Here is a 27,721-nt window from a genome sequence, read left to right on the forward strand (position 1 = left end):
TCGTTCAGCTGCTGATGAATGGACTTTATTGAGAGTTATAAATAAAGCTTGATGAGTTCGTCGCTGACGGCGGACGGCGTGAGGACGCCCAGGTCGGTGAAGAGCAGCGTGATGAGGGAAGGAGGCGTGTAGTCCACCATGGGGTGCTCCTCCGACAGGTTCTGGGACTCCCTCAGGGTGTTGGCTTTGTACTGAGGAGGCAGGAGGAGGACACATGTAGAGACACTGAAACAAACACCACAAGACTTTAACCCATAAGAACCCAGACCCAGTAATCCCTGAACGGAAATTATGGGGGGTGGACCACATAGAACACATTTCTGATGTTTTTTAAATACTACCCCTAAATGTCAAAGATCTGTGATGTAACATATATGTCACATCGGGTGTTTATGGTATTTATTTTTATGATATTTCTTATTTTAATATAAATAAACTCAACACCTTTTCTGCTTACAGAAACACAAATTAGCCTTTTTTTTGCATCTGCACAACATATATTAAAATTGTGACATTAATAATGCTGTTTAACAACAAATTATTTTTCAGATTTGTTTTTAAGTAACAAAATAACAATCAATCAATAATAAATAAAAATAAATAACAAACCCTAATGGGGTTAAATGCAATAAAGGACACCCTATTAACAGATTAGAATTGTTAAATGGGTTTAAACTTAGCCTAGTAAAAAAAAATAAGCTTTTTGAAATTAGCTACTTTTTTAGATTTCTGTTTCCAGTCACAGACCCATTTTGGAGAAGTCACTAAAGTGTTTGTTACACCCATGTCACCGTGGGTTCTTATGGGTTAAATTCTGCTCCAGCTCACCTTAAATTTATCAGGCACGTCCTGCTGGTTGAGCGGGTAGAGGCGGACGAATTTGAAACTCTCCGCCACGACGTAGAAAGGTTTGTTGTGAGCTTTGGAGCACACGGCCGTCTGATACGTGCCGATCTGCAACAACAAACAGTGTAATCAAGTAAAATTTTGATGTTGTACTTGAGTATTTTCCATTTTGTGCTACGTTATACTTCTACTCTTCTACATTTCATAAAGGAATTATTCACTCGACCACCTGTCTCTGCCCACTTGACTTTACATTAATGCTGCAATCACTCATTCAACCAATATTCTTGGCAATAAAATATTTGCTTCTGGTTGCAAAGCGAATTTGAATCGTTGCATCGCATCCTTCTTGGCTGTCAAACGGACTACAAACCATCAAAACAAAAGAAGTGGCGTGCTGTGCTCAGCCCAAAGCCTTTTCCATAAGTGGAAAATAAAATCATCAGCACTCACATCTCAGTGTGTAACCACAGACTAACACGGCTCAAAGAATCTATTTCCAGTCCTAATAGTCTTTTATAAAACTGGCATCACTTCGAGATTATTTCAACTGGTTTTAATAGAACTCCTGTACCGTTGTCTGAAAGGTAAATAAAACAATGCGACAATTTGCTAAACCTTTGTCGAAAAATAATACATTGAAAACTCTACAGAGACAATATAAATATATATAAAAAATAATATGTATATAATATATATAAAATAATATGTATAATATATATATATTTATAAAATAATATGTATATAATATATACATATAAAATATGTATATAGTATATATATAAAATATGTATATAGTGTATATATATATATAAAATATTATGTATATAATATATATATATAAATAATATGTATATTATATATATATATAATATGTATATATATATATAATATGTATATAATATATATGTAATAATATGTATATTATATATATATATATATATATATATATATATATATAATATGTATATATTATATATATATATAAAATATGTATATATTATATATATATATAAAATAATATGTATATATATAATATGTATATAATATATATACTCAACGGCACTGGTGAGGTATATATATATATAATATATATATATATATACACACACCTCATCAGTGTCGTTTAAAAGTAAAAACTTCGTGTACATTCAGTCCTTCCATAATAGTCAAATCACACAGTAGCAATGGTTTAAAACAGTGAAATCTACACGTTTCTGTTCAGACTGATCAGAACTGCAGGAATTAGAAGATATGTGTCATTCATTCAAAGTCTTCTCTTCATATTCTCGTTTAAAAGAGAAACTGTTGAGTCTGACCTTGTTGATGATGCCTCCGCTCTCCACCACTCCCTCTGCTCCGACTATCACCAGGTCTACCTTCTCCAACACATACCTGCAGGAAGAGACACAAACATGCTTTATAATACAGTCCAAGTTTATAATATGACACTTTATTTTTGTAATATTACTATATTCACCCCACAGCTGCATCCAGAACGACTGTTACAGGAACGTTGAGTTTCCTCAGAGCGTCCGCCATCTGACGCCTGAACAGAGAACACACCTGGTTCAGTGTGTGTGTGTGTGTGTGTGTCCCTTCAGAATAAAAGACTCTCCACTGACAGTGTTCACTCACCCGGCTGAGTCCGGCTGAGATTCAGTAACGTAAACGGAGAAGCGTTTCTTCTCCTCTACAGCTTTCTCCAGAACTCGGAGCACGACTCTGGAGTACGAGTGAGTCAGGATTTTCTGTGGAGACAAAAATAAAGTAGTCAGTGAAATGCCTAATATTATCTGTACTGCGTACTAATACTACTACAGAGTACTGTGGCTACATATATCAAAGCTGTACTCTCTAAAATACGACCAATAACTCCACGTCTCTGGAGGTTAAAAAATGATCCAGAAACTTAATTTCCTCATCTTGATTGCCTACTTACAAAAAAACTTGGGGGAAATGGTCCAATGACTGTGCAAGATGGTCAATTTGGCCGCCATTTTGATATGCAAATTAGAAGGTCAAAAACTCAAAATTTCGTTTGGGAACCATTTTTTTTGGACTCAGCAGCCTTGAGATATGTAAAGTAGGCCGGTTCCTGACTTGTACCCATAAATGCTCCTCACTTCTTATAGGAAGCCTTTATTCTGAAATCCGTCTAGACTATTTCTAGTTATTGTACATTAGAAGAAGAGGCATCTTGGGTTGGGTACTTTTTGTGCAGGACCTAAAAATAAAGATAACCAATCCGTGTAAATCAAACGGTACTTACAGCTCCGTCTTTGATGAAGGTGTGACAGAGCTTAGCCACTTTGTTTCTGGACATGGAGATCTTCTCCAGGAAGAGTTCTCCTCTCTCCTCCATCACCTTCTTACAGCGAGACAGATCCTGACAGACACAGAGACACATGGTAGAGTTTATTATGACTATAAACACTCATTCTCCACTTGACTGGAATAAATAAATATCATTCATATCATCTACACTGTGTTCAGACCAAGGTTATAATAGTTTTGGATTTTTCATTAGTTTTAGTTTTAATTTCCTTGTGAATTTTTGTTTTCAAATTCAGTTAGTTTTAGTTAGTTTTTAGAGTGAGTTTGCTAGTTTAAGTTTAGTTTTTATTAGTTTTAGTTTTTTTGTAATGGGTATGTGCCTTCATTTCCTTTGGTTTATCATCTCAGCCCCAATAAGGTTATTAACTCTTACAGTTCTGGGTGTTTTGTATTTTGGTTCTAGTGTAAACATCCCAGTCTCAGTAAACATATTCACCATGTGTTCCTTCATGTTGAAATAGAAACACTGAATCATGTATGAAAAAAGTTGACAAAGACGAAAACTAAGGACATTTTCACTATAATTTTAGTTAGTTTTAGTTAGTTTTGTAACCACACAATACAGTTTCAGTTAGTTATCGTTTTTTAAAAAACTCTTATTATTCTTATTTCAGTTAACGAAAATGTTTTTTCAATTCTAGTTTTCGTTATTTTGTTAGTTTTCGTTAACTATAATAACCTTGGTTCAGACTCAGAGACAATAACAACAGTTGTGTTGGTGAGACTTTTTTTCCACATAATGGAATCGTTAAAGATCAGACAGATAAGCAGAATCAACGTCATTAGTATGAAATAAAATCTGATTAATTTTCATCCATAGATGTGGACTGTTGTTTGTTTTGGTCACCTGGTGCTCCAGTGATGTGAGACTGATGAAGCGCAGGAAGAGTTCTCCTCCTGACGACACGGCCACCGACGAGTCCACGCCCTTCAGGCGGTCTGTGGCCCACGTCAGACTCTCCCTCAGACCCAGGATGGTCTCACCTGCAGAGGGCAGAAACAGTTAAAAACAGATTAGAGTTCAGTAGAAGAACAGGAGGCTTCTACTGCGCTATGAGACGGTCTCCGTCTAGTGTTGAGGTGCTGATGTGGTTGACGGTTGTTTCTCCTATGTGTCCTTGAAGGTACCATCAGCAGATTGGGGATTTGGAGCACCTGGTTCAGGGTCCTGAAAGCAGCTGTTCTCAACCTTGGGTCATTTTGTGTCTTTTTTGGTAATTTTGTGTCTTTTTTTGATCATTTTGTGGTCAATTTGTGTCTTTTTTGGTAATTTTGTTTCCTTTTATTAGTCATTTTGTGTCTTTTTTGGTAATTTTGTTTCTTTTTGGGGTAATTTTGTGTCTTTTTTGGTCATTTTGTGTCTTTTTTTTGGTCATTTTGTTTCCTTTTTTGGTCATTTTGTTTCTTTTTGGGGTCATTTTGTGTCTTTTTTGGTCAATTTGTCTTTTTTTTTATTTTAATTGTTTATATTCTTCAAAAGATTTTAAGGTCATTTTATTTATTTTTTATTTAAGGCTTTGAAGCTTTTCAATAATTTCTATGTTTTTTTAGAAGAAGGTTAGGTCCTTAAGTTTTAATTTATTTATTTTAAGTTTTTAATTTATTTTTTATTTTATTATTTTTATTTATTCCTTTTATAAGTAAACAAAATACTTTAAGTTAAACAGAGCTTTTTGTTCATTTAATTCTCCTTATATTTATTTATGTTTTGCAATTCAATAACTATTTTTCTGTATGTTTTTTTTAATTTCCATATTTGTATTTAACTGCATTTATTCATTTTTATCCCTTTATTTTTCTTCTTTTTAATTCACTTTTTCATTAATATTTTCCATATTGCTTTTGCCTCACTTCATAATATAAAGAAGTTAAAATGAGTCCAAAATTAAACATCTACAGGAGTTAAATGCCACAAACACATTAATGCAGCAGGAATATTTGGTTTATATTAAAGATGTGACAGTTTAGAGGGGCACTGGTAGACAGCATGTGTGTATTTATGTATGTAGGCACATGTATTGGATTATTGTGTGTATATAGGGGTGTATAGTATGTATACATACATTATAACTGTATCAACTATTTTTTGGGATGAGTTATTATTATTATTAACCCGATATAATGGTAAAACACTGACAGGGAACATTTTACTGCACATACTTATACTTTAAGCCTATTTTGCTGATAACTTGCATTTAATTAAGATAGATAGATAGATAGATAGATAGATAGATAGATAGATAGATAGATAGATAGATAGATAGATAGACAGACTTTATTTATCCCAAGCTGGGAAATTACAGTGTAGCAGCAGCATTACACACACAGACAATAACAACACAATTAAATAAAAAGAACAACCTAGGCATACTTCAAGCAATAAAATATAAAAATACAATAAAATACAATAAAATGTAATGTAAAAATAAAAATAAAGTGTCTAAAGAAGGAGTATGTATTAAGGAGTAGAATAGAATTCCAGTGCAGAATAAATATGAATATACAGTATAAAAATGTTGGTGCTATGAAACAAATAAGGTGCAATGAACAGTGTGCATAAAAAACACATAAAGTGCATAACGACGGTATGTAATGAACCAGACTATTTGTTATTGTACAGTGTGATGGCATGTGGCAGGAAAGATTTTTTTTTTTTTAATTAAGGTTTGTAATACAGAACCTTTCACACTGTGGTACATTATAAGTACTTTTACTGAATTAAAAAGGGTTTTAGGAGTTCTTCCAGCCCTATATAACATGTAAATGGATGAACACACACCTGTGTCTCTCTTGAGGAACTCCAGCAGGGTCCGGATCGCGGCCACCGCAGAGGCCATGTCCGGGTCTTCCGTCATCTGAGCCCCGAAATACTCCACCAGCTCTGAACCAGGGACACACACAGGAGGAAAACACGAGTCATGTTTACTGAAAATAACCACAAAACATGACAGGAAGGTGTAAATAAAAACCACTTACCTTCTTCGTTCATGCTGAAAGCCGCAGGAGCCTAAAAGCGCTCTATAATAGAGTCTATAATAGTATTAACACAATCAAATGTGGACGTTTTCAGCCCAAAATGTTTTGACACATGCCAGAATGCTGCTGACTCCGCGGTGCTGCTCCTCCGTTCAGATCTAATTATACACCTGAACTTCAGAATAACCTTTTAAAATTAACAAGGTAAGCTGCGATTCTCAAAACACTGCGATAAAAACACGTTTGAGGCTGTCTAAGAAGTTTTATTGTCACTATTTACTGAGTTGCACTGAGTTACCTCATCTCGCAATGAGCTGCGTGTTGACGTGTCGCGGAGAGATGACGCAATACGTATTTATTTTACGTGATGACTTCACGTACTGTCGGAAATAACACTATATGAGTTTATTGTAATGACTTTGATTTGGACCGATACTTTATTGATTGAGGAATTATGCATCATGTTCTTTATTTCTTTATTTATGTATTTCTTTATTTTTTGTTTTGTCTGTTTTTTACCCTTATTTTGGAATTGCTGTTTATTTGATTTTGTTTGTGTTATTTTTTCTTAACCCCCTGGCAAAAACTGTATATATTGTAAATTGTAATTGTGAAAAATAAATAAATAAATAAATAGAGTGACAGGAAGTCAGGGGTCACTATCTGTGAGCGTTATTAAAAAAATAAATGAGTTAATTATAATATTCTCGTGTTTTCTCTTTTATTATTAATTTTTCCTCTGTCTCCTTTATCTATTTTACTTTATTCTTGTTGGTGCTTTTTGTACATATTTTTTATGTGTTATTATCGGAAAATGTGATGTTTGGTGTTTTTATAATGTTGTTTGTTTTATTATTACTTTTATTCTTTTTTGTTTTATTTTTGTGCATTTAGATCGCCCCCTTTATTACAACAAAATGTGTTTTTAATTATTATATTTAAATTAAGTAATAAATAAATAAATATATATATATATATTTATATATTATATTTAGTTGTTTTTAATTTATTATGATCTTATTTTAATACTCTCACATTTATCATTATTATGGTTATAATAATAATAATAATAATAATAATAATTATTATTATTAATGACAATTTATATTTTATTTTTGTTGTATGTTGACACTAGCAAATATTTTTTAAAGAGTAGTTGTCAGAAAATGCAATGTGTTGTGTTTTTATAATATATTTAATAATAATAATGTTTTTTAATTTATATATTTACGTTTATTCATAAAATAAAAAAATAATTTAAAACAAAATATAAACCAATGAGATAAAATAATTACAATAATAATAATACATATTAAAATTAATAAATATTTTGTTGTAAAGCAATATGTAAAACTACTTTCTAATTTGAACAACAAAAAGGCTAATAAAATACTCAATTATCTGTACGTTTTTGTGTGGCACCCCTGGCTTTTTATTATCGTTCTTGAATAGAAATATATATTTAAATGTATAAAATACATTTTCCGCTTTGGTGGATTTTGTTGGAATGATTTAAGATGACAACAAATGTGAAACTTGTGATTTTAAAGGATTCTTTCACAGTCCTTACACACTATTTTGGCAGTTTTACGATATTTTATTGTTCATAAAATGTATATTAAGTATTTCAATTTAACATAAAAACAATGCAACATTAATGCAGCAGAAGTATTCATCCAAAAGCATCATAAATAATAGATAAACACTGTAAGAAAAATAAAATAAAGCTAGAAAACAAAAACACATATGTTAGTTTTAAGTGCAACCACATTCATCTACAAAAGATTGAATATGAACAATGATTTAGAATAATTTCTCTTTTTGTTGAAGCTTATTTAGAAGCCTGAGAGGCTTCAGAAACCTTTCCTGCAGTTCTGCTTTACACCAGCAGAGAGCAACATGGGCCCTTTCAATTTACAGTAACTTTACTCACCTTCCAGTCATCATGAGCTCATTTACATTACCCTGCTGTATTATAGGAAGACTACAATCACTATTTTGTCATTAAATGTGAGAAGATTTGAGTTTTACAGTTAATTAAAAATATACTTTTGGCAGCATATCAAAAAAAAATTTTTATTCAATAATCATCAACAAAATCCATGAGAAATATGATTGGTAACAAGTAAAATACAAATAATCAAAACAAGAATATGAAAAGGGGTACATTCACAAGTATAATAAAACGTTTTTTGTAAGGCATTGTAAATATAATAACATGTTTCTGGTTAAATTTTGGTATGATTGTTGCACAAGATAAAAAAAAAATTGTCTTGACTGATCAGATATTTGAACTTTAACCTTTCCCCTTGTGCCAACATGACCAAAATCTTAAAAATAAATAAATATATATATTACATTTATTGAGTACATTAATGCTATATAGGGAGAACCTGATATATAATATACTTTTGGTATCAGGTTCTCCCTATATAGCATTAATGTACTCAATAAATGTAATATATATTTATTTATTTTTAAGATTTTGGTCATGTTGGCACTAGGGGAAAGGTCAAAGTTCAAATATCTGATCAGTCAAGGGAAGATTTTTATCTTGTGCAACAATCAAACCAAAATTTAATCAGAAAAATGTTATTATATTTACAATGCCTTACAAAAAACTTTTTATTATACTTGTGAATGTACCCCTTTTCATATTCTTGTTTTGATTATTTGACTTGTTACCAATCATATTTCTCATGGATTTTGTTGATGATTATTGAATAAAATATTTTTTGAAAACAAAATCTGAAGTTTTGAGGGATTTTGTTTAAATTATTTAGGCAAAAGAAAATGATCACATTCTGTTTTTCTGTTCCTATTACACTGTTATAATATAAATAGTTTATATAGTGTTTCTAGTGGTAAAGAGTAATCGTTTTAATAGGATAAATAGCACTTGTTTGCAACAAATATTGTTTAATTTACAAGAAATGACTCAGTTTGAACATAAAATGCTCTGTTTTTGTACAGTTTTTAATTGAATATATGTCACAAACAATTTGAAAATGATCCCATCCTGTTTTATTTATGATTTCATTACAGTTGTAATAATACAAATGTGTTTTATTTAGAGAAGTAACACTTGTACATCAATACTGTACATCAAAATTACTTCTGTTTTATTTACAAAAAAAAACAGAAGTTTATCAGTTTGAACATAAAATAATCTGTTTTTACTGTTTTAAATTAAATATATGACCAAAAAAAGGATTATCATTTTACCAAATTCTGTTTTATTTATGTTTTTAATCACAGTTGTAATGATATAAACATGTTTTAATTAGGGAAGTATCACAAGCTGGCAAATACTGTACAGCAAAATGACTTCTCTTTTATTTACAGAAAAACAGAAGTTTATCACTTTGACCATAAAATATTATTTTTTTGTACAGTCTTTAATTGAATATAAGTCAATAAGCAAATTATCTTTAATACACTTTTAAATCACTAGCACTTATTGATGCACTAATTATTATTGCACTATACCTTGATTGTTTGTTTTTACTCTTCCTGTAAGTCGCTTTGGATAAAAGCGTCTGCTAAATGACTAAATGTAAATGTAAATGTCCTTACAGCGGCATTATGTGTATGTTTAACCATATATTAACTCAATGTTGTGCTTATCTCCATATCTACCGCTGTACAGCAAAATTACCTCTGTTTTATTTACAGAAAAACAGAAGTTTATCACGTTGACCATAAAATATTATTTTTTTGTACAGTCTTTAATTGAATATAAGTCAATAAGCAAATTATCTTTAATACACTTTTAAATGTCCTTACAGCTGCATTATGTGTATGGTTAACCATATATTAACTCAATGTATTGTGCTTATCTCCATATCTACCGCTGTACAGCAAAATTACTTCGGTTTTATTTACAGAGAAACAGAAGTTTATCACTTTGACCATAAAATATTATTTTTTTTGTACAGTCTTTAATTGAATATAAGTCAATAAGCAAATACACTTTTAAATGTCCTTACAGCTGCATTATGTTTATGGTTAACCATATATTAACTCAATGCATTGTGCTTATGTACATATCTAGCGCTGTGCAGCAAAATTACTTCTGTTTTATTTACAGAAGTTTATCACTTTGACCATAAAATATTATTTTTTTGTACAGTCTTTAATTGAATATAAGTCAATAAGCAAATTATCTTTAATACACTTTTAAATGTCCTTAAAGCTGCATTATGTGTATGGTAAACCATATATTAACTCAATGTATTGTGCTTATCTACATATCTACCGCTGTGCAACAAAATTACTTCTGTTTTATTTACAGAGAAACAGAAGTTTATCACTTTGACCATAAAATATTATTTTTTTTGTACAGTCTTTAATTGAATATAAGTCAATAAGCAAATACACTTTTAAATGTCCTTACAGCTGCATTATGTGTATGTTTAACCATATATTAACTCAATGTATTGTGCTTATCTACATATCTACCGCTGTGCAGCAAAATGACTTCTGTTTTATTTACAAAAAAAACTGAAGTTTATCAGTTTGAACATAAAATAATCTGTGTTTTTACTGTTTTAAATAAAATATATGACAAAAAAAGGATGATCATTTTACCAAATTCTGTTTTATTTATGTTTTTAATCACAATTGTAATGATATAAACATGTTTTAAAACTGTGTCACTTTGACCATAAAATATAATTTTTTGTACAGTCTTTAATTGAATATAAGTCAATAAGCAAATTATCTTTAATACACTTTAATACACTTTTAAATCACTAGCACGCCACTAGCACTTACTGATGCACTAATTATTATTGCACTATACCTTGATTGTTTGTTTTTACTCTTCCTGTAAATCGCTTTGGATAAAAGAGTCTGCTAAATGACTAAATGTAATTGTCCTTACAGCTGCATTATGTGTATGGTAAACCATATATTAACTCATATATTAACTAATGTATTGTGCTTATCTCCATATCTAGCGCTGAGCAGCCCAGACCCTGCCGTTTCAGACCAAACTAGTATTAGTTTGTACTTGTTTTAGTTGCAGCCTCTTTGTTCTCTGCACACAGCAGGAGACAGATCTGTCTTCATAGTGCAGCTGCAGCCTCCCCCCCTCCTCTCTCTGCTCTATCAGCCCGCGCATGCGCAGTCGCTCCTCTGTGCGCTCTACTGTTTGCATTGTGTCTGAACTGCCGGCGAGCTTTAAAAATATTATACCCACCGCGGCAATGTCGGGCAGGTCGGTCCGAGCTGAGACCCGGAGCAGGGCGAAAGATGACATCAAGAGGGTTATGGCCGCTATCGAGAAAGTACGAAAATGGTGAGTGAGAGAGAGGAAAAGAAGCGGGTTTTCGTTATCTAACACGAGAGCGGCTTGTTGGGGGAGGAGAGGGAAGGAGACGGATGGAATTGAAAGAAAAAGGATGAATTCTATTTTGGAACGTGGAGATTCACGGCAGATGAGCTCGCGAGCTCAGGTGCGACCGGGGAGCACTTAGTGCAGTGCACCGCGTCAGCCCGCTTCGTATCCCACAGAAAACATCATGTACCCGGGTTTTTTCTGTTAACGGCGAAGGGTTGAACCCAGAAGCCATTTCGATGCAGTCACATGAAGCCATTGCTGCCCGCTGTTAGAGCTGCGAGCTCGGCGGCGTGCTTTTATAGGGCCGAAACCTCCCATAACTGTTGACTTGGAAACAATTTTGACGAAGGCGCTCTTGAGTCGGAGTAGTTTTAGTCCGTGTGGAGTTTTAAATTAAGCGCTTTGAGTCGCCCTTTAGGTCTGGTAGAGACGGAGGCACGGTGGGGGTGGGGAGAGGGAAGTAGGCTCCAGTAGTGCATGGCTGAACACCTCCTGACTCACTCTGAACACTCTCAGAGCACTTTAAAACACACCTAACGGCTAAAAACTGACATTTATACCGACAATATGACGCTTTTGTTTCATTCAGGCGTGTAACCCCGCCCGGTGGCAGAATTGATACGGTGTTTTTTTTTAATCGGGTGGTTTAATCGAACGTCCCCAGGTCAAACTGTTGAAGTTATCTTTTTTTTTTTTAATAACCATAATTCAACGGTCGCGTTATTGCGCTTTTATTGTCTAAAATATATTGTTTTTATTCATTTTAATTGTTTATTTCAAAAAGTTGAATACACTGAAACTGAAACTTTGTGGTTTAAATATTATTTCACATTGTTTTCTGTTTTCTGTTGCTGCAATGTAAAATAACACTATGCTCCAACACTATTTTACTCCAATACATTTATAAGACATTTTTAAATCCTAGTTATTTAGAAAATATAGGTTCTTAATACAAAATATAAATATGTTGAGATGTTTTATTAAGTGTTGAAGTTATCTTTTTTTAAAGTAACCATAATTCAACGGTCGTGTTTCTGTCGTTAAAATGAAGATTGTGCTTTTATTGTCTAAAATATATTGTTTTTATTCATTTTAATTGTTTATTTCAAAAAGTTCAATACACTGAAACTGAAACTTTGTGGTATAAATATTATTTCACATTGTTTTCTGTTTTTCTGTTGCTGCAATGTAAAATAACACTATGCTACCAATTTTAGCTAAAAAGTAACTTTCTACTGACGTGTTCTTTTATATTGATATGTGTATTTTAATCAAGTCAATCAATTGAATTAATCAATTTACACATCGTCACCCTGTTCAAATAATCGCCTAACTAATTTTTTGAAGTTTTGCAGGAAACATAAAAAACTTCACCAAAAGTGTAACATATGACATTTATTGATAATTTCACTCAAAAAGGATGTAACAAAGGATGGCTATTGGCATAGTAATAACACTGTGTGTAAATTATGTAACTTAAGAGAAATAAATGACTTAGGCAATTTTTGAACATGCCTTTGTGACTTAAGCAAGATATGGTAACACTTTATTTTGAAGGTGTCTACATAAGAGTGACACAAGCCTGTCAGAAACATGACATGACATATCATGAGCATTAATGTTACTTCAAAGTGTCATTAATGTTCATGACACATCCCATGTCATGTTTATGACACGCTCATGTCACTCTTATGTAGACACCTTCAAAATAAAGTGAGGATGTAGGTGATTTTACCATAGGTGGCCGGCGTCATGAGGAGATGATTTAGGCAAAAAAAACCCATTTTGACAAAAAAATGACTTTAATTATTTTAACAGTGTGACGATATAGATATGTGTACTTTAACTAAGTCAATCAATTGAATGAATCAATTTCCATTTATACTATAGCTACCTTAAACTTCAACTTTCAGAGTTTAATAATCTACTTTCTACTCCACTACATTTTTTTTCAGCTGTAGTTACTTTTCAGAATAAAAGACAAATGAACTTAACTAAAAATTAAGCTTTGTCCTATGAATAAACTGTTTTATTTGTTGTAACATATTTTACTTTTTGTCTTTGTTGGTGGAATGTAAACTAACATTATGCTACCAATTTTAGCTGAACAGTTTATTTATAGTGACTTGTACTTTAACAACAGAACTGTACTCAAGTACAGTTTTAAGATATTCATTCTTTAATCGAATATTTCTACTTTTTACTACCTTATACTTGAACCATAATACATTTCAGAGTCAATCTACTTTCTTACTCCACAACATGTATTAAACGGCATTAAATACTACTACTCCACTACATCTATTTTCAACTGTAGTTACTTTTTAGAGTAAAAAAAAAAGTTGAATACACTGAAAATGAAACTTTATGGTATAAATATTATTTCACATTGTTTTCTGTTTTTCTGTTGCTGCAATGAAAAAATAACACTATGCTACTAATTTTAGCTAAAAGATAATTTCTGCTGATTTATACACTCTATGACTTGGACAAGTACTGTACTGAAGTACGATTTTAAGATATATTTTTACTGTAATTAAACTTTGTCCTTTTCATACTACTGTAACTTCAACTTCACTACAATTCAGAGGCAACTATTGCACTTTTTACTCCAATACATTCATAAGACATTTTAAATCCTATTTATTTAGAAAATAAAGGTTCTTAATACAAAATATAAATATGTTGAGATGTTTTATTAAGTGTAAGATATTATATTAAGTAATTAAGTGATGAAGACAATCATGCATCTCAATATTTTTTTCTGAAATTTGCTGACTAAATTATGAATGATTATAGTAATAACTAATAACAGTTATATGTTTTGCTTAAATAATATTTTTAGTGCTTTTACAATGATTATTGATTCATTTTTTTGTCTAAAAAAATGCCATAAATCCTCTGGTTCCCGACTCTGTTGGTATTAATATATTTTCTGTTTTTCTGTGTCTTCTTTGGGTCTTTAACAATTAATCAGACAGAACTAGACTTATGAATATGTCAAATTAGAATTTTTTTTTACTATTTTCTTACATTTTATAGATTAAAAAAAATATTTATAACTGCAGCTTACAAGTATTTTCATTATCGTTTAAAGCTCCTCTGATTTTCTCAATTACCGCTTTTGGTCTATAAAATGTCAGAAAACGTTTTCTGAAGCCCAAAGTGATGTTTTTCTAAAATATTTCATCTGCTGTAGTGTAATTGTATTATGGGATTCAGTCGTGATTTTAGAGTCTATTTATTATTAACATCATATTTCTCCTGCTGTGTTAATCATAATATTTTCCATTCACACACAGATATTAAGTAATTTATTTAGCAAAAAGTGCCAAACACTCCCTGACTCCAGGGATAATTAACTGTTCTTCTTTTTCATCATTTTAGATTTAATATCTTTGCTGTTTTGGGCTGTTTATAAAAACAAACATGTAATTTGACAGTGGAATAATTGTCTCTGGGAAATTAAGACGGACCTTTTTTAACCATTTTCTGATATTTTGTGGACTTCATGGATAATTGGAAAAAAATGGGCAAAAGAGAGTTAAAGCATGAATTTTTAAAACTTAAGCCACTATAATAACCTTGTTTTATTTGTAATATTTGTACAATGACTATTGATTGATTGTCTTTATTTCAAACATGCAAGCAAAAAAAACAAAACAAGTTTAAATATTAATAGATGAATAAATAAAAAAACAAAACAAAAAAGCAAAAAAAAATTTGAGAAAGCAGACACTTTCTGCAAAAAAATATATAAAATATAATAATATATTTAAAAAAAATATATATATATATGAATAATCATTATAGTCACATACAAATATTATAAACAATTATATATATATACTATAAACAATTTATATTACATTGTAAATACCTATACATGTATATTGTAAATTACTATATAAATATAAATATTATAAACATAAATACAATATTATTAACATAAAAACTATAGTTCTTTGTGACAGGAAGCTGCCTTCAATTTCTACTTTACATCTAAGAAATGCTGAGGTTTTAATTTAATGTATGTTGCCTTTTTGTGTTTCATATTTTTATTGATGTGTAAACAAAAATATACCTACATCAGGGTACATTGGTGTCGACATTAAACATGTTTTACACATCCTTACATTTAAATTATATGATTTTAAGAACAAACATAAAATGAAACCAAATAGACTATACAATATTTAGATATTTAGACATAGTCTGTATAAAATGAATAAACTGACCACATAAACATAACAGATAAAATACATAAATAATAGTAAAAGAGAGAGGGGAAAGAGGAGGAAATAAAAAAAAATAAAAAAAATACAATTATTCCTTGGCTTTTTAACACTGCGAGAGTTTTGTGGTCCTCTGTGTCTTTTATTTATTTTACTACTTTTAACTGCGTCTTTTATTTTATTTTACTATGTTCATCTGTTTGATTGTATTGTTTTATTTGTGGCATCATTTTAGATTTATACACTTATTATTTATTGCTGATTGGTATATGGAATTGTTTGTTATATTGTTGATTTTATGTACAGCACTTTGGAGACGTTTGTGTTGTTTAAATGTGCGAAACAAATAAAGTGGATTGGATTGGATAAACGGTTGCCATTTATCGCAGAATTTGCTCAAGTTTCCCCTTCTTGAATATCTAATTTTCTCTACTTTTAAAAAGGAGTATGTTGCCTTTTTAATAAGCTTGTTTTTTGCTCCACAGGGAGAAGAAATGGGTGACTGTTGGAGACACGTCACTTCGTATCTACAAGTGGGTGCCGGTGACGGAGCCCAAATCAGATGACGTGAGTTCGCCCTCTTTTTTTTTTATATATATATATATATTTTAATTGATTCACAGTTGCAGTAAATAGTACAGTCAAAGAGACATATTTTCATTTTCTTATATAACCCAACACCCATTCCACTCCCCCAGAGACCCTTACATCGTTGTATTAATAGGTTAATACACCAGATCAGTTAAAACAACAGTGTGTAGAAAAAATATGCATATATATTAATAATAATAAAATTAAAATTAAAATGTATATATATACACACATACATAAAAAATATATCTATATAAAATAAAATAATTAAAAAATAAAAAATGAATAAAAAAATAAAATAAAATATACATATATATACATGCACACATACATATAAAAAAAAATATATATAAGAAAATACACACACCCTCACACACAAATATACACACATCTATCCATATAAAAAATATGAGTTCGCCCTCTTTATGTCGCCCTAAGGCTCATTAACAGTAAACCTCAACACTCTGTGCATGTTTAAACAGGCGTTTTACATGAAATGCTGAATACAAAAGAACATTTCAGCCTTCGTTTCAATGGCATCTAGATGTATTTTTTTCTATTGTGTGTTTGACGTCTGTACTTTTTCTGTCATTGCAGAAGAACAAAAACAAGAAGAAGGGTAAAGATGAGAAATATGGCTCAGAGTTGACAACTCCAGAGAACAGCTCCTCTCCAGGAATGATGGACATGCACGGTATGTACGGAGAGACTCAGAGGACGCTGCTGCTGTTATTTTATGACATTTTTTATGTCAATAATTTCAAGAGAAGACCAAAATTATGTGAGTCTGTCTCACTACTTTCTTACTTTCCATAACGCTTTATATTAAGGTCCTTGTAATAACCATTAATTAACAAGTAATAAGGCCCTTGTAAGTCCTTACAAGATGCTTATTAACATTATTGTGTGTTTATAAGCTTATATAAGTGTTAATAATGGCATTACAAACACCCATGACCCACCCATTATGTCTTTGCCATGCCTTTATTAATCTTATTTTGTTTGCTTATTGATATTAAAATATACTTTATTGCTCATCTATTATAAGTTAACTATAAGTTAACTATGCTTTTTGCAACTACCGGATCTAAAGAGAGAACAATGCCTTATTACTTGTTAATTAATGGTTATTAAGGACCTTATTATAAAGCGTTACCTTACTTTCTCTCTGTGATGATATTCATCTTTACAAACAGACAAAAAAATAGTGTTTTTTAATTTTTTTCAAACTTTTTTTTATTGGGTTTTGCAGATGAGTACAACCGTATTAAAACATACAAAGAGTAAATTAGTCATTTTTTCCTTATATAAAAAACAAACAACAAAAAACAAGAGTGATCATGGAAGTATTGCTGCATACCCGAACAGTGTTTTTTTTTGTTTTTTGTTTTTTTAAAGAAAAAAAAACGAACCTAAATATTTTCTGAGGGTCCGGATAAATTAATTTGTTCAATCTGTTGTTTTTTTTCTGAATGCCACATCCTTTAAAGAATAAGTTGTAGCATTTAAACGTTTTACATTTGGCTCCCTGAAACCTGCAGAGACTTTTATCAGCCAAATGACTTCCATGTAGAGTAGTTTGTACCCGTACCTGAGGGGTTATATGCATCTTCTATGGAAAATTGTCATACTTACTCTAATAACAGAAATATAAAACTTTAAGAAAAATTTTTTTTGTGTCTTGATTGAATGTTTGATAATCTCCCAAAGACAAAAAGCCGCTAAAGTGACTCCATCCGCTCTGTGTCTGTTCTAGATGATAACAGCAACCAGAGCTCCATTGCCGACTCATCCCCGGTGAAACAGGAAAACAGTTGTAGCACCAGCCCCGCCCCCGAGCCCGCCGCCACGTCTCACCGCGAGAACAGCGAGGCCAAGACGGACCAGAGCCCCGACAGCAAGAGGGGTAAGACTCCCACTCCCACCTCCTCACATCCAGCATCACCTCCAGACCTCCTCGCTGTCCTTCTCTCTGAGCAGGTGGTCGGGTCGCAGGGCGGCTGATCAGATGGATGATGAGCCACTTCCTGTTTTTGTTTTGCTGCTCTAATCTCGTCTGTCTTTAGTAACGTCAGAACAAACAACATCACTCTGACAGAAAAGACAAATGATGACTTCCTCATAGTTACAGACGTCGAATTTCAACCATCAGCTTTCTTTTTAGTTTCTCTGTTTCCTCCCAAAAGCTGGTCTCAGACATGGAGCTAATGGCTAATGGGTTTAGCATGTTGGTCTCATGTCTCAAAAAGATTAATGCTGTGTTCCAGTCCCCATACCTCCCATACTTACTATACTTAGTTTGAGTACGCAGGGTGTTCGATTCTGATCGTGGCAAAAAGAAGTGTACCTAAAGGACCCGGATGTTATAATAATAATAATAATAATAATAATAATACATTTTATTTGTAATGCACTTTACATTACAGGAAATCTCAAAGTGCTACAGGTTAAAAGCATAACAATCTAATTATAAAAAGGATTTAAAAAAGGAAAAACAGCTAAAAACAGAAAACATACATGCATAATCTAAAAACCATCTAGATGGGAGGAACCAAAGGTTTTGCTAAAAAGGAATGTTTTTAGTCCTTTTTTTAAAAGTCTCTATGGACTGTGGTGCCCTCATAACAGTCAAAACGCTGAGTGTGGAACGATATACACGATACGCACTCAACGGCCGCCATCTTGGCTACGTAGCGGAAGAGGCGGAGCCAGGCAGAGCCACTCAGATCTAAAAAAATGTTAGCAATGGCGGCCGAAACAACAGCGGAGCGGTAGGTAACGTTGCTGACGACGCCGGCGCATTCTCCACATTTGCTGCGTTAACGGAGCCATATTGATGGATTGTAGAAGTAAAGATTAGACAACACAAAGGGTCATTTTTTTCTCAAGTGCACCACAGAGTATTAGATTTGGAACAATACTCACCTGCTGAAATCTGCGTACTCAGTAAGTGCGGATAGTGTGCTGCGTATAAGTGTACTCATGGAAGTACGGGGATTGGAACACAGCAGAAGACTTTTATATACAAAATCGTTTTTACTAGTTAGGATCCACGAACATTTTCAACCAAATGCTGTCAGATATCTGTAAAGACTGCAGAAGCACGAAAAAAAGGGAGCATGAATGTTTTAATTAGGGGTACCGTAACAAATTCTCACTTATGATCTCATATGTATGGAAAGAAGAGATTTCCACCGCCCAAAAAAGAGGTTCAGAAACAAACAAACCTACAACAGTAATCAGACTGTGAATGGATGAATAATAATGAAACAAAACACTGACCTCGCCGACAGTATTATAATAACATTTAAAACACAAGATTCACTCTGAGTGGTTTCTGTAACACGAGAAATACAGCAGCAGGAAGCAGTAATGCACTTTCTGTGCTTGCGGAGCAACTTTCTGTCTGGAAAGTTTCCCACCAGTTCATAGATTTGTGTCACCGATTTATGCCGAACATTTTACAATAAAAGATATTTGTAGATTGGGTTTACATCCAAAATATATGTGATGTCTCTTTGGACAAAATAAACAACTGATTCACATAATTTTATCACAAAAACAGAAACAGAAAAGCATAATTAAGAAGGTAGAACCTGTTGGTTTTTGCTCAAAAAATTATTTTACAATAAATCGATTATCTAAATAGTTTTCAGTGACTTTTCTGTCAATAGACCAACTTCAGTTTCAGAAAGAGTCCCAGTCCTTTATATATTGTTATTCAAAGCTTGTGCACATCAAATATTAAAACATGGGCAGCAGAATTTGCTATCTGATAACATTAAATGATGAAAGTTGATAAAGTAGTCGGAGGACTCAGCATCCCTCACACGCACTACTGTCATTAATTAAAGTTACAAAGGCGCCTCGGTGTGAATGATAAATAGTCACTTCAACAGCAATGAAAAGTCTGGCTCCTATAAAAGGCTATTTAATAAGAGTTTGGTTCAGAAAATGTATAAAGTGGTAGTAATGTGCTGATCCCGTTTCCCAAAGGCCAAGGTGAAGCATTTAGATTGTTTTTGTCTAAAAAAAATTCAATTATAAAGGAAAGTCTATTCTATCGTAAAATAATACAAACAAACTGCAACTGGAATTGGATATTTGAGAAACATTTTTGCTTTAAAAAGTCTAACTTTGATCTTTTATCTTTTTTTTTCTCTACGTTGGTGAAACTTAACTCGACCTTTAGTTTAAGTCTCAGGCCCCGTTTACACCAGGACGCTCGCGGGTAAAAACGACAAAATATTTTATGTGAAGTGCCTTTCGTTTAGACGGTGACAGCGTTTTTGGGGCTTAAAAACGCAAAAATCTGAAACCACCCTCCAAAGTGTAAAAGTGTAATCCTCTCCTCCGTAGCGTGTCGTCTACACTGACAAGACACAAAACTCTGATCTGATCTGCTCACGTCACGTATGTGTTTACGTCACATACATGCTCCAGGACAGGAAATAAAGAAACGTGGGATTATTTCCATGGTGGGACCTTCAAGCTGCTCTGGCAGCTCTAATAAACTTACAGGAGTCTTTCCACCAAATGTCCAGGATATGTACAGATAGTATTAGTGAACAGAGAAGGATCTGGAATTACCTCCATCACATTCTGGATGCAGCGATTGGTGGGAGGAGCCAGACGGCTTTGGAGACCTGGGAGATCTAGATCAGTAGTTCTCAACCTTTTTTGAGTCGCGACCCCCAATGTAACATCCATGTTGTCCGCGACCCCCACTCACTGAACAGAATCTCACATGCACAGTTCAGATCACACAAAAAAGAAACAAAATGACCAAAAAAAAGACACAAAATGACCAAAAAAGACACAAAATGACCAAAAAAGACACAAAATGACCAAAAAGACACAAAATGACCAAAAAAAGACAAATTGACCAAAAAAGACCCAAAATGACCAAAAAAGACACAAAATGACCACAAAGTGATCAAAAAAAGACACAAAATGACCAAAAAAGACATAAAATGACTAAAAAACAAACACAAAATGACCAAAAAAAGACATTAAGTGACCAAAAAGACTAAAACACTTGAACACTTTAACACAGTGGAGACAGAGCTGACTTCCAAAATGATTTGGTGACCCCCAGAAATCATCTCGCGACCCCATTTGGGGTCCCGACCCCAAGGTTGAGAACAGCTGGTCTAGTGATGGAGGAGAACTTTGTGGAAGGAGTAGCTGATGAAAATACGTGGTGTGAAAACTTCCACATGCCCAAAGATGCTCTTATGGCTTTAAGTGATGCCGCCTGGCTGCATACAATCCAATTTCACACACTTTAGATCACCGTATGCAGCAGATTTCCTCCTGAAAACGCTCGTCTAAACGAGGAATAAAAAGTGAAGACGCGACGCCACTTTTGCGTCTTCTGTTCAGACCGTCATCATGTAAACCAGGGGTCTCAAACTCAAATTACCAGGGCCGCTGGAGGCAGTATCAAAATGACCAAAAAAAAAAAAAGACACAAAATTACAAAAAAAAAGGCAAAACGAAATTACTTAAAAAGACACAAAATGACCCCAAAATACACTAAATTTCTGAGAAAAGACAGAAAATTATTAGAAAAAGACACAAAATTTCTAGGAAAAAAAAAACAGAAAATTACTAAAAAAAAGACAGAAAATTACATTACATAAATTTTCCACTTTTTCCAGTAAAAACAATACAGCAGATAATAAACGGACCTTCTAACACAGCACGGTAAAGTGCCATTCATATAAAACTCACATTAAACTTTCGTATCAAGGTGAGGGCCACAAAACATCGTCACGAGGGCCGCGACTTTGAGACCCCTGATGTAAACGTAGCCTCAGTCTCAGTTTGGTGAAATGTCTAAAGTCATGGTGCAGTTCCGTCCTGCGACCACACGGTGTCATCAAAGTCTCAACAAACATCTGCAGCTGCAGCACATCACCTGCACCTTTTCATAGTCCTGTTCTCCTGTTCTCCTGTTCTCCTGTTCTGATGTGTTGATGTGTTCTTCAGGTAAGACCACCCCGTCATCAGAGACCTCAGAGAGAGGACAAAGTGCCAAGAGAGACAGTCTGTCCTCAGGGGACAAGGACTCTTCAGACAGCAAAGCCACTCAGGTATGAAACACGTCTTCAAACCAGACTCACAACTCATTTATGTGGGTGTCCAAGTTGTAAATTATCAAACAATCAAACATATTTTCTCTCATTTACCTCCTTACAGTATTTTTCATTTGGTTACATGTGGTTTGTTTTTGACAGTAATGGGCTTTACATAGATTTAAGATTTTTAAGCATAGATGGTGTTTTTCTGTTTGTATGTGAAGGGTGCTTCTATGGTTAATTTAAAATGTATTGGTGATAATCTATAAAAATCTACATATTATTAAAAGAAAAATTACCGGTAACGCTTTATAATAAGGTAGATGAGCAATAAAGTATATTTTAATATCAATAAGCAAACAAAAGATTAATAAAGGCATGGCAAAGACATAATGGGTGGGTCATGGGTGTTTGTAATGCCATTATTAACACTTATATAGGCTTATAAACACACAGTAATGTTAATAAGCATCTTGTAAGGACTTACAAGGGCCTTATTACTTGTTGATTAATGGTTATTACAAGGACCTTAATATAAAGCGTTTGTTTTTTCTTTATTTTGCACGCCAGTTATGTGCTCACCTGTTTATAGTCTGCTAGATGCAGCAGTACCTATATAATAATAATAACAGCATGTGTGACACACTTTACCTTTTACATGCCTTTAGTTGAGTTTTCTAAGCTGTTTGCTGTCGTTCTGTGTTAATTAGTGAGGACACAGGGAGGCTGCACCTCTGTCTATTTATAATTTAATGTGTGAAGTGGAGAATCAGCTGCATGGTGTAGCATACTGCTACCAACCAAAGTCTTTCAGAATAAAACCAACAATAATGGTTAAATTGTAAATGTCTCTAGATGAAAACCTCCAGACCTGAATCCTTTGTTCTTTGAATCTCTAATCAGATTCAACAGAGAGTTTTCTGACCTTGAACCTGCAGTGCAGAACTTGTGTGTCCCCCATCTGGCAGTGAGAGTGATTACACAAACGTGCCATTAAAATTCTCTTATGCACATAATTCCAAAAACCCTGTTTTGAACGGGATATTTTAGGAATGCCAACCTGTTTATGAGCACTAAGTAAGTTCTAAGCACGGAAAAGTCTCCACAGACACCCTAACTGGTAAACTGACCAATAGTTTAGAGTTTTCTCTAGCAGAGATGGGCCTAATAAATCTTAACAGACATTATTTTTAGGGCCTCGGGGCAATCGCACTGCCCAAACTGCCCAAAATTTTGCATTGAAATGAATGGGACGGCCGACAAAAAATGAGCCAAAAAGAACAATAATTGTAGATTTTTAAACGTCTACTTCTCCGGCATAATTTCACCTAGAGACTCCATTTAAACTTTAAACAGTAGACACAAGTCTTGTGTATCGGTGTATTAATCCACGTTTCGATAGGTCTTATAGTTTTTTATCAATCCCTGCTCAATGACCATGATCATTTTTGGCAGTAGCCCCCGTGGCCCTTTCAAAATTTCCCCAGAGGAAATTTTCTAGTTTTATATGTAATAGTCCTGCACTCTTTAAAAGCCTTATTTCAATCCTTCCTGGATTAAAAAGTCTTAAAGTCTCTCTGCAGAACCCCTCATCAGAATATAATTTGTCATGAAAATATAAATGTTCTTATTGTCTTAAAATGTGACATTGTTCATACTGTGAACTAGTTTTAATGAAAGTGTTTATTATTTTATTATTCCTTTAGACTTTTAATGTTTTTTTTCTCCTCCTAGGACCTAGAGGAGGAGGCCCCGCCCAGCAAGAAAAGCAAAGGGGAGTCCTCATCTCAGGACTTTGAGGAGAGTTAAATGTTTGGGGCTGAGTCATTCCTCTCCTTCCCCTCCTCCTTCCCCTCCTCCTCCTCCTCCTCCTCCTCCCTCCCTCTGCGCCTCCTTCCATTACCTCTAGATAATTTAGGGCTGATGGATGCTCTCCTCTCACTCCCCTCCTCCTCCTCCTCCTCCTCTCCTCCTTCTCAATACCAAAGGGAGAAAGGACGTCTCTCTTCCCTCCTCCTGCTCCTCCTCCTGCTCCTCCTCCTGCCCTGACACTCCTCTGCCACAGAGGGAGAATGGATATTACCTCTATTCACTGGTCCCCCTCCGTGCTTCCTTCCAGTTCTCCACACCTGTTTTCACTAATGCCAAGAGAAGCTCTGAACCCCGGGGCTAGCTGGATCCTCTCCGTGACCAGGAGGAGAGGGGGGCGGCGGGCGGCGCCGTCAGCCGAGCCGCCGCCACCGCCACCGCCACCGCCAGGCCAGACGACAAACACTGACCTGCATCTGTGACTAGAAACGAGTTAACACTGGGGATCTGAGATTAGGACGAGGTGGATCCCCGGGCGCTGCTCTGAGACCGTTTTTAAAAAACGTTTTCCTGCTAACGGCGCGGCGCCCAGACGCCGGCCGACCGACCTGGTCTCAGATCAGCGGCCGCGGCGGGAGAACCTCCGCCCTAAGACCACGTCACGTCAATCCTCCCGATTCGCCTCCTGTTAGACTAATGTTCTATATTTGTTTAGGAAACGTTTAGGGTTTTTTTCTCAGGAGGGTCAATGCACTGTTATGGTATGTCACAATCGATCACAGATAGATTTTGCTGCTGTAAGTGGAAGTCTTTTTTCTCTATCCATGAAAAGTTATCCATTCACACGTTTTCTAACAGTTAGTTTGTGGTTCGTAGAAGAAGAAGAAGAAGAAGAAGAAGAAGACGGTACTGGTCAAGATAAACTCTCGGATAAGTAGTGAAGACGGGCGTCAGTAGCGTAGATCATGAAGGTGTGCCTTGAGTTGCTACGATTAAATACACGTTGTTTAGGTCAAGCTGGTTTTGAATTACAATTTTGGTGCCATGCTATTTGTTTTTTTGCCTTATAATCATCACTAATTAGTAATTATCCAATATTTATAACAACACTTTGTTTTGATTGAAGGAATGGTTCGACATTTTGGGGAAATATTGTCATTTTCTTACCGCGAGCTAAATAAGAGGATCGGATATTTTCAGATGGTTAGCTTAGCTTAGCATAAAGACTGAAAACAAAGGGAAACTGTTAGCCTAGCTCTGTCCGAAGAAGCCACCCGTAAAACAGCTGTTTTTTTTGTTTTTTAGACTTCTGTTTTTAAACAAACAAGATATAAAGTTTCTTTAGAAGTACTTTAAGGTTGATTTGGCTCACTTATTAACATGTTATACATCTGTTTCATTTAGAGCTGACACATAAATAATTTGTTTCTTTGACCATTAAAGAAATATTTCATGCAAAAATGGCCAAAAGTAAGTTTCAGGCACCTCTAATATGGAGAATTCCTGCCTCTTTTCATTCTATATCATATTAAATTGAATATCTTTTGACATTTAAAGACATCAGCTTGGATTTTGACGAACAGGGATTACATTTCTTTTTTTCCTGACCCTTTTAAAGACTAAATGTAATTACTCTATAATTAATTTTTTTTGTTGCAGCCCTAATTTAATCATTGTTTCTTTTAAAAAACAAAGTCTAAAAATGACAATTGTGGTTTATTATGTTACAGATTATTTCTTGGACATGAGCATGTTTAAAGGAACAAAATAGACGCTAGCTGCTAACAGGCTAGCTGCTAACAGGCTAGCTGCTAACAGGGAAGCTGTTAACAGGCTAGCTGCTAACAGGCTAGCTGCTAACAGGCTAGCTGTTTGCTACCGCCTCCAGTCTTTATGCTAAGCTAAGCTAAGCTAAACATGTTGTTAATGCATGAAATTGGTGTCAAATATTTTCCCAAACTGTGGAACGTTTCCTCTCGGAGACTGGAATTTGAACACTACCCAGAGGAACTTTTATCTTCTGGACTATTTTACAAACGTCATCGTTCAGAGCTGCCGGTCGCTGGTCCGTGTCGACTTCAGGCGGCTTTTTTCTCCTCGCTCTGAAGTAGAAACGGACGAGCTCTGGATCGGTTTTTCTCCCCGTCTGGTCCACAATCATGACTCTTGTTGAACCACCTCTCATCTCTGTGTGTCACTACTTATCTCTGACAGAAGGGTCCAGTCTTTTTAGTTCGAGCGTTGGTTTCTAATCCTCCTTCAAGGTGCTGTCTATCGGCTGAATCCATACACGTGGCATCGAGCTCTCGGTTCTTGTGCAGATTTGTGCAATTTACTTGAACTTTATATAAATATATAGCGCGGATTCAGACCTGTGACCTCTAATGTACGACCTCACACATGTCAGACACATGTCAGATTTAGTTTCATTACTCGTGAATTTAAAAAAAAAAATCAATTGAATCACTGCAAACCAATGAACTTCATGACACAACAGGGGCTATAAGAAGTACTTTTATGACTTGATCAGATTTAATCACATGGATGGAGAGAAAAGAAATTAAAAAAACAATTGTCTCAGTTTAGAGGATGGATTAGCATATACCTCATTCCCAGTCCAGCAGCGCTGGAACTTAAAATGCTATTGTATTGACATTAACAGTTATAAACAGCATTATGTACACTCAGTTTAAAAAAAAAAGAAGAAAAAAAAATCTCACTTATGTTGTAGCTTTCACCTGATTGAGCCGATTGCTTATAGTTTGCTCATAACTGTGTGTTTAAAAACAAAAAAAAGAGCTGTGAGATATAAAATCTTGTATGTTTTTTTTTTTTTTTCTTGGGACCATATTTTGTTTCACTTTAGATCTTGTACAGATTTATGGTTTGGTTTGACTTATTTATTCCATCAGTAGTGCTTGGTTTTTATCATGTCCAATTGTTTTGTTTTCTTAATAAAATTCACAAACGTTTTTGCTGTGTTTGTGTTTAGTGTTTGGAGGGACGGTGTTAGTGCAGGATATTTTTTTGTTTAAAGTATATTTTGTGTTTATATGAGTCTCATAAAGAAAAAATAAGTCACATGATTATTTCAGGAAAAAATGTTTTCATAAATGTTTAAATTAGGGATGAAACATAAATAATGCTGATAAATAATTCCCGGGTATTGTTATCACCAAGTTATTTATTTATTGTCATTAAATAAATAACTCTGCGACTTTTTGTCTTGTAGATTTGCCACTTTAATCCAGAACTTTTTTCTCGAAATATTACCTGAAGTTATCAAATATAGTTCTTTGCCTGATAAAATGTTAAGGTTGCAAAGAAATTTAAGAAGAAATCTAAGAACTTTTTATATCTTGAATCTAATTTCTTCTCAAGTATTATCTTAGGAAAAAAATAAGAAGAAAGTTAAAAAGAAAAAACTAAAGAAAAGATCATTTTTTCATGAACACCAAATCTTCCTAAATTTTGTCGTAAGAGCAGAGTTAAGAAAAAAG

The 27,721-nt window shown here is 33.8% G+C and overlaps 2 protein-coding genes across 2 annotated transcripts; one reads left to right on the plus strand and one right to left on the minus strand.

The window, feature by feature from the left end:
- Window positions 1-3: 3 nt before the first annotated feature.
- Window positions 4-12,148, minus strand: eif2b1 (eukaryotic translation initiation factor 2B, subunit 1 alpha). Its single transcript, XM_059357484.1, has 10 exons — window positions 11,363-12,148; window positions 6,160-6,201; window positions 5,963-6,064; window positions 4,031-4,167; window positions 3,119-3,235; window positions 2,485-2,597; window positions 2,327-2,395; window positions 2,166-2,241; window positions 829-954; window positions 4-191 (listed from the first exon to the last, which is right to left on the minus strand). Exons 2-10 carry the CDS (start codon window positions 6,170-6,172, stop codon window positions 36-38), a joined length of 909 nt encoding a protein of 302 aa, XP_059213467.1. The 5' UTR covers window positions 6,173-6,201; window positions 11,363-12,148; the 3' UTR covers window positions 4-35.
- Window positions 11,291-25,973, plus strand: bcl7a (BAF chromatin remodeling complex subunit BCL7A). The gene is made up of 6 exons (XM_059357485.1): window positions 11,291-11,461; window positions 16,224-16,305; window positions 16,927-17,023; window positions 18,086-18,235; window positions 22,324-22,427; window positions 24,147-25,973. Exons 1-6 carry the CDS (start codon window positions 11,370-11,372, stop codon window positions 24,219-24,221), a joined length of 600 nt encoding a protein of 199 aa, XP_059213468.1. The 5' UTR covers window positions 11,291-11,369; the 3' UTR covers window positions 24,222-25,973.
- The last annotated feature ends 1,748 nt before the right edge of the window (window positions 25,974-27,721 follow it).

The sequence above is a fragment of the Centropristis striata genome, chromosome 19 (genome assembly GCF_030273125.1).
Source record: "Centropristis striata isolate RG_2023a ecotype Rhode Island chromosome 19, C.striata_1.0, whole genome shotgun sequence".
NCBI classification, from domain to species: domain Eukaryota; kingdom Metazoa; phylum Chordata; class Actinopteri; order Perciformes; family Serranidae; genus Centropristis; species Centropristis striata.

Bases quoted from the DNA above. Each gene is read 5' to 3' on its own strand.
- bcl7a (XM_059357485.1), top strand. From the start codon at position 11,370: ATGTCGGGCAGGTCGGTCCGAGCTGAGACCCGGAGCAGGGCGAAAGAT. The intron at 11,462-16,223 runs GTGAGTGAGAGA...TTTGCTCCACAG, and splicing joins ATCGAGAAAGTACGAAAATG to GGAGAAGAAATGGGTGACTG. The intron at 18,236-22,323 runs GTAAGACTCCCA...TGTGTTCTTCAG, and splicing joins GAGCCCCGACAGCAAGAGGG to GTAAGACCACCCCGTCATCA.
- eif2b1 (XM_059357484.1), bottom strand. The intron at 4,168-5,962 runs GTGTGTGTTCAT...TGCCCTCTGCAG, and splicing joins GTTCCTCAAGAGAGACACAG to GTGAGACCATCCTGGGTCTG. The intron at 2,396-2,484 runs GTGAGTGAACAC...TTCTCTGTTCAG, and splicing joins TCTCAGCCGGACTCAGCCGG to GCGTCAGATGGCGGACGCTC.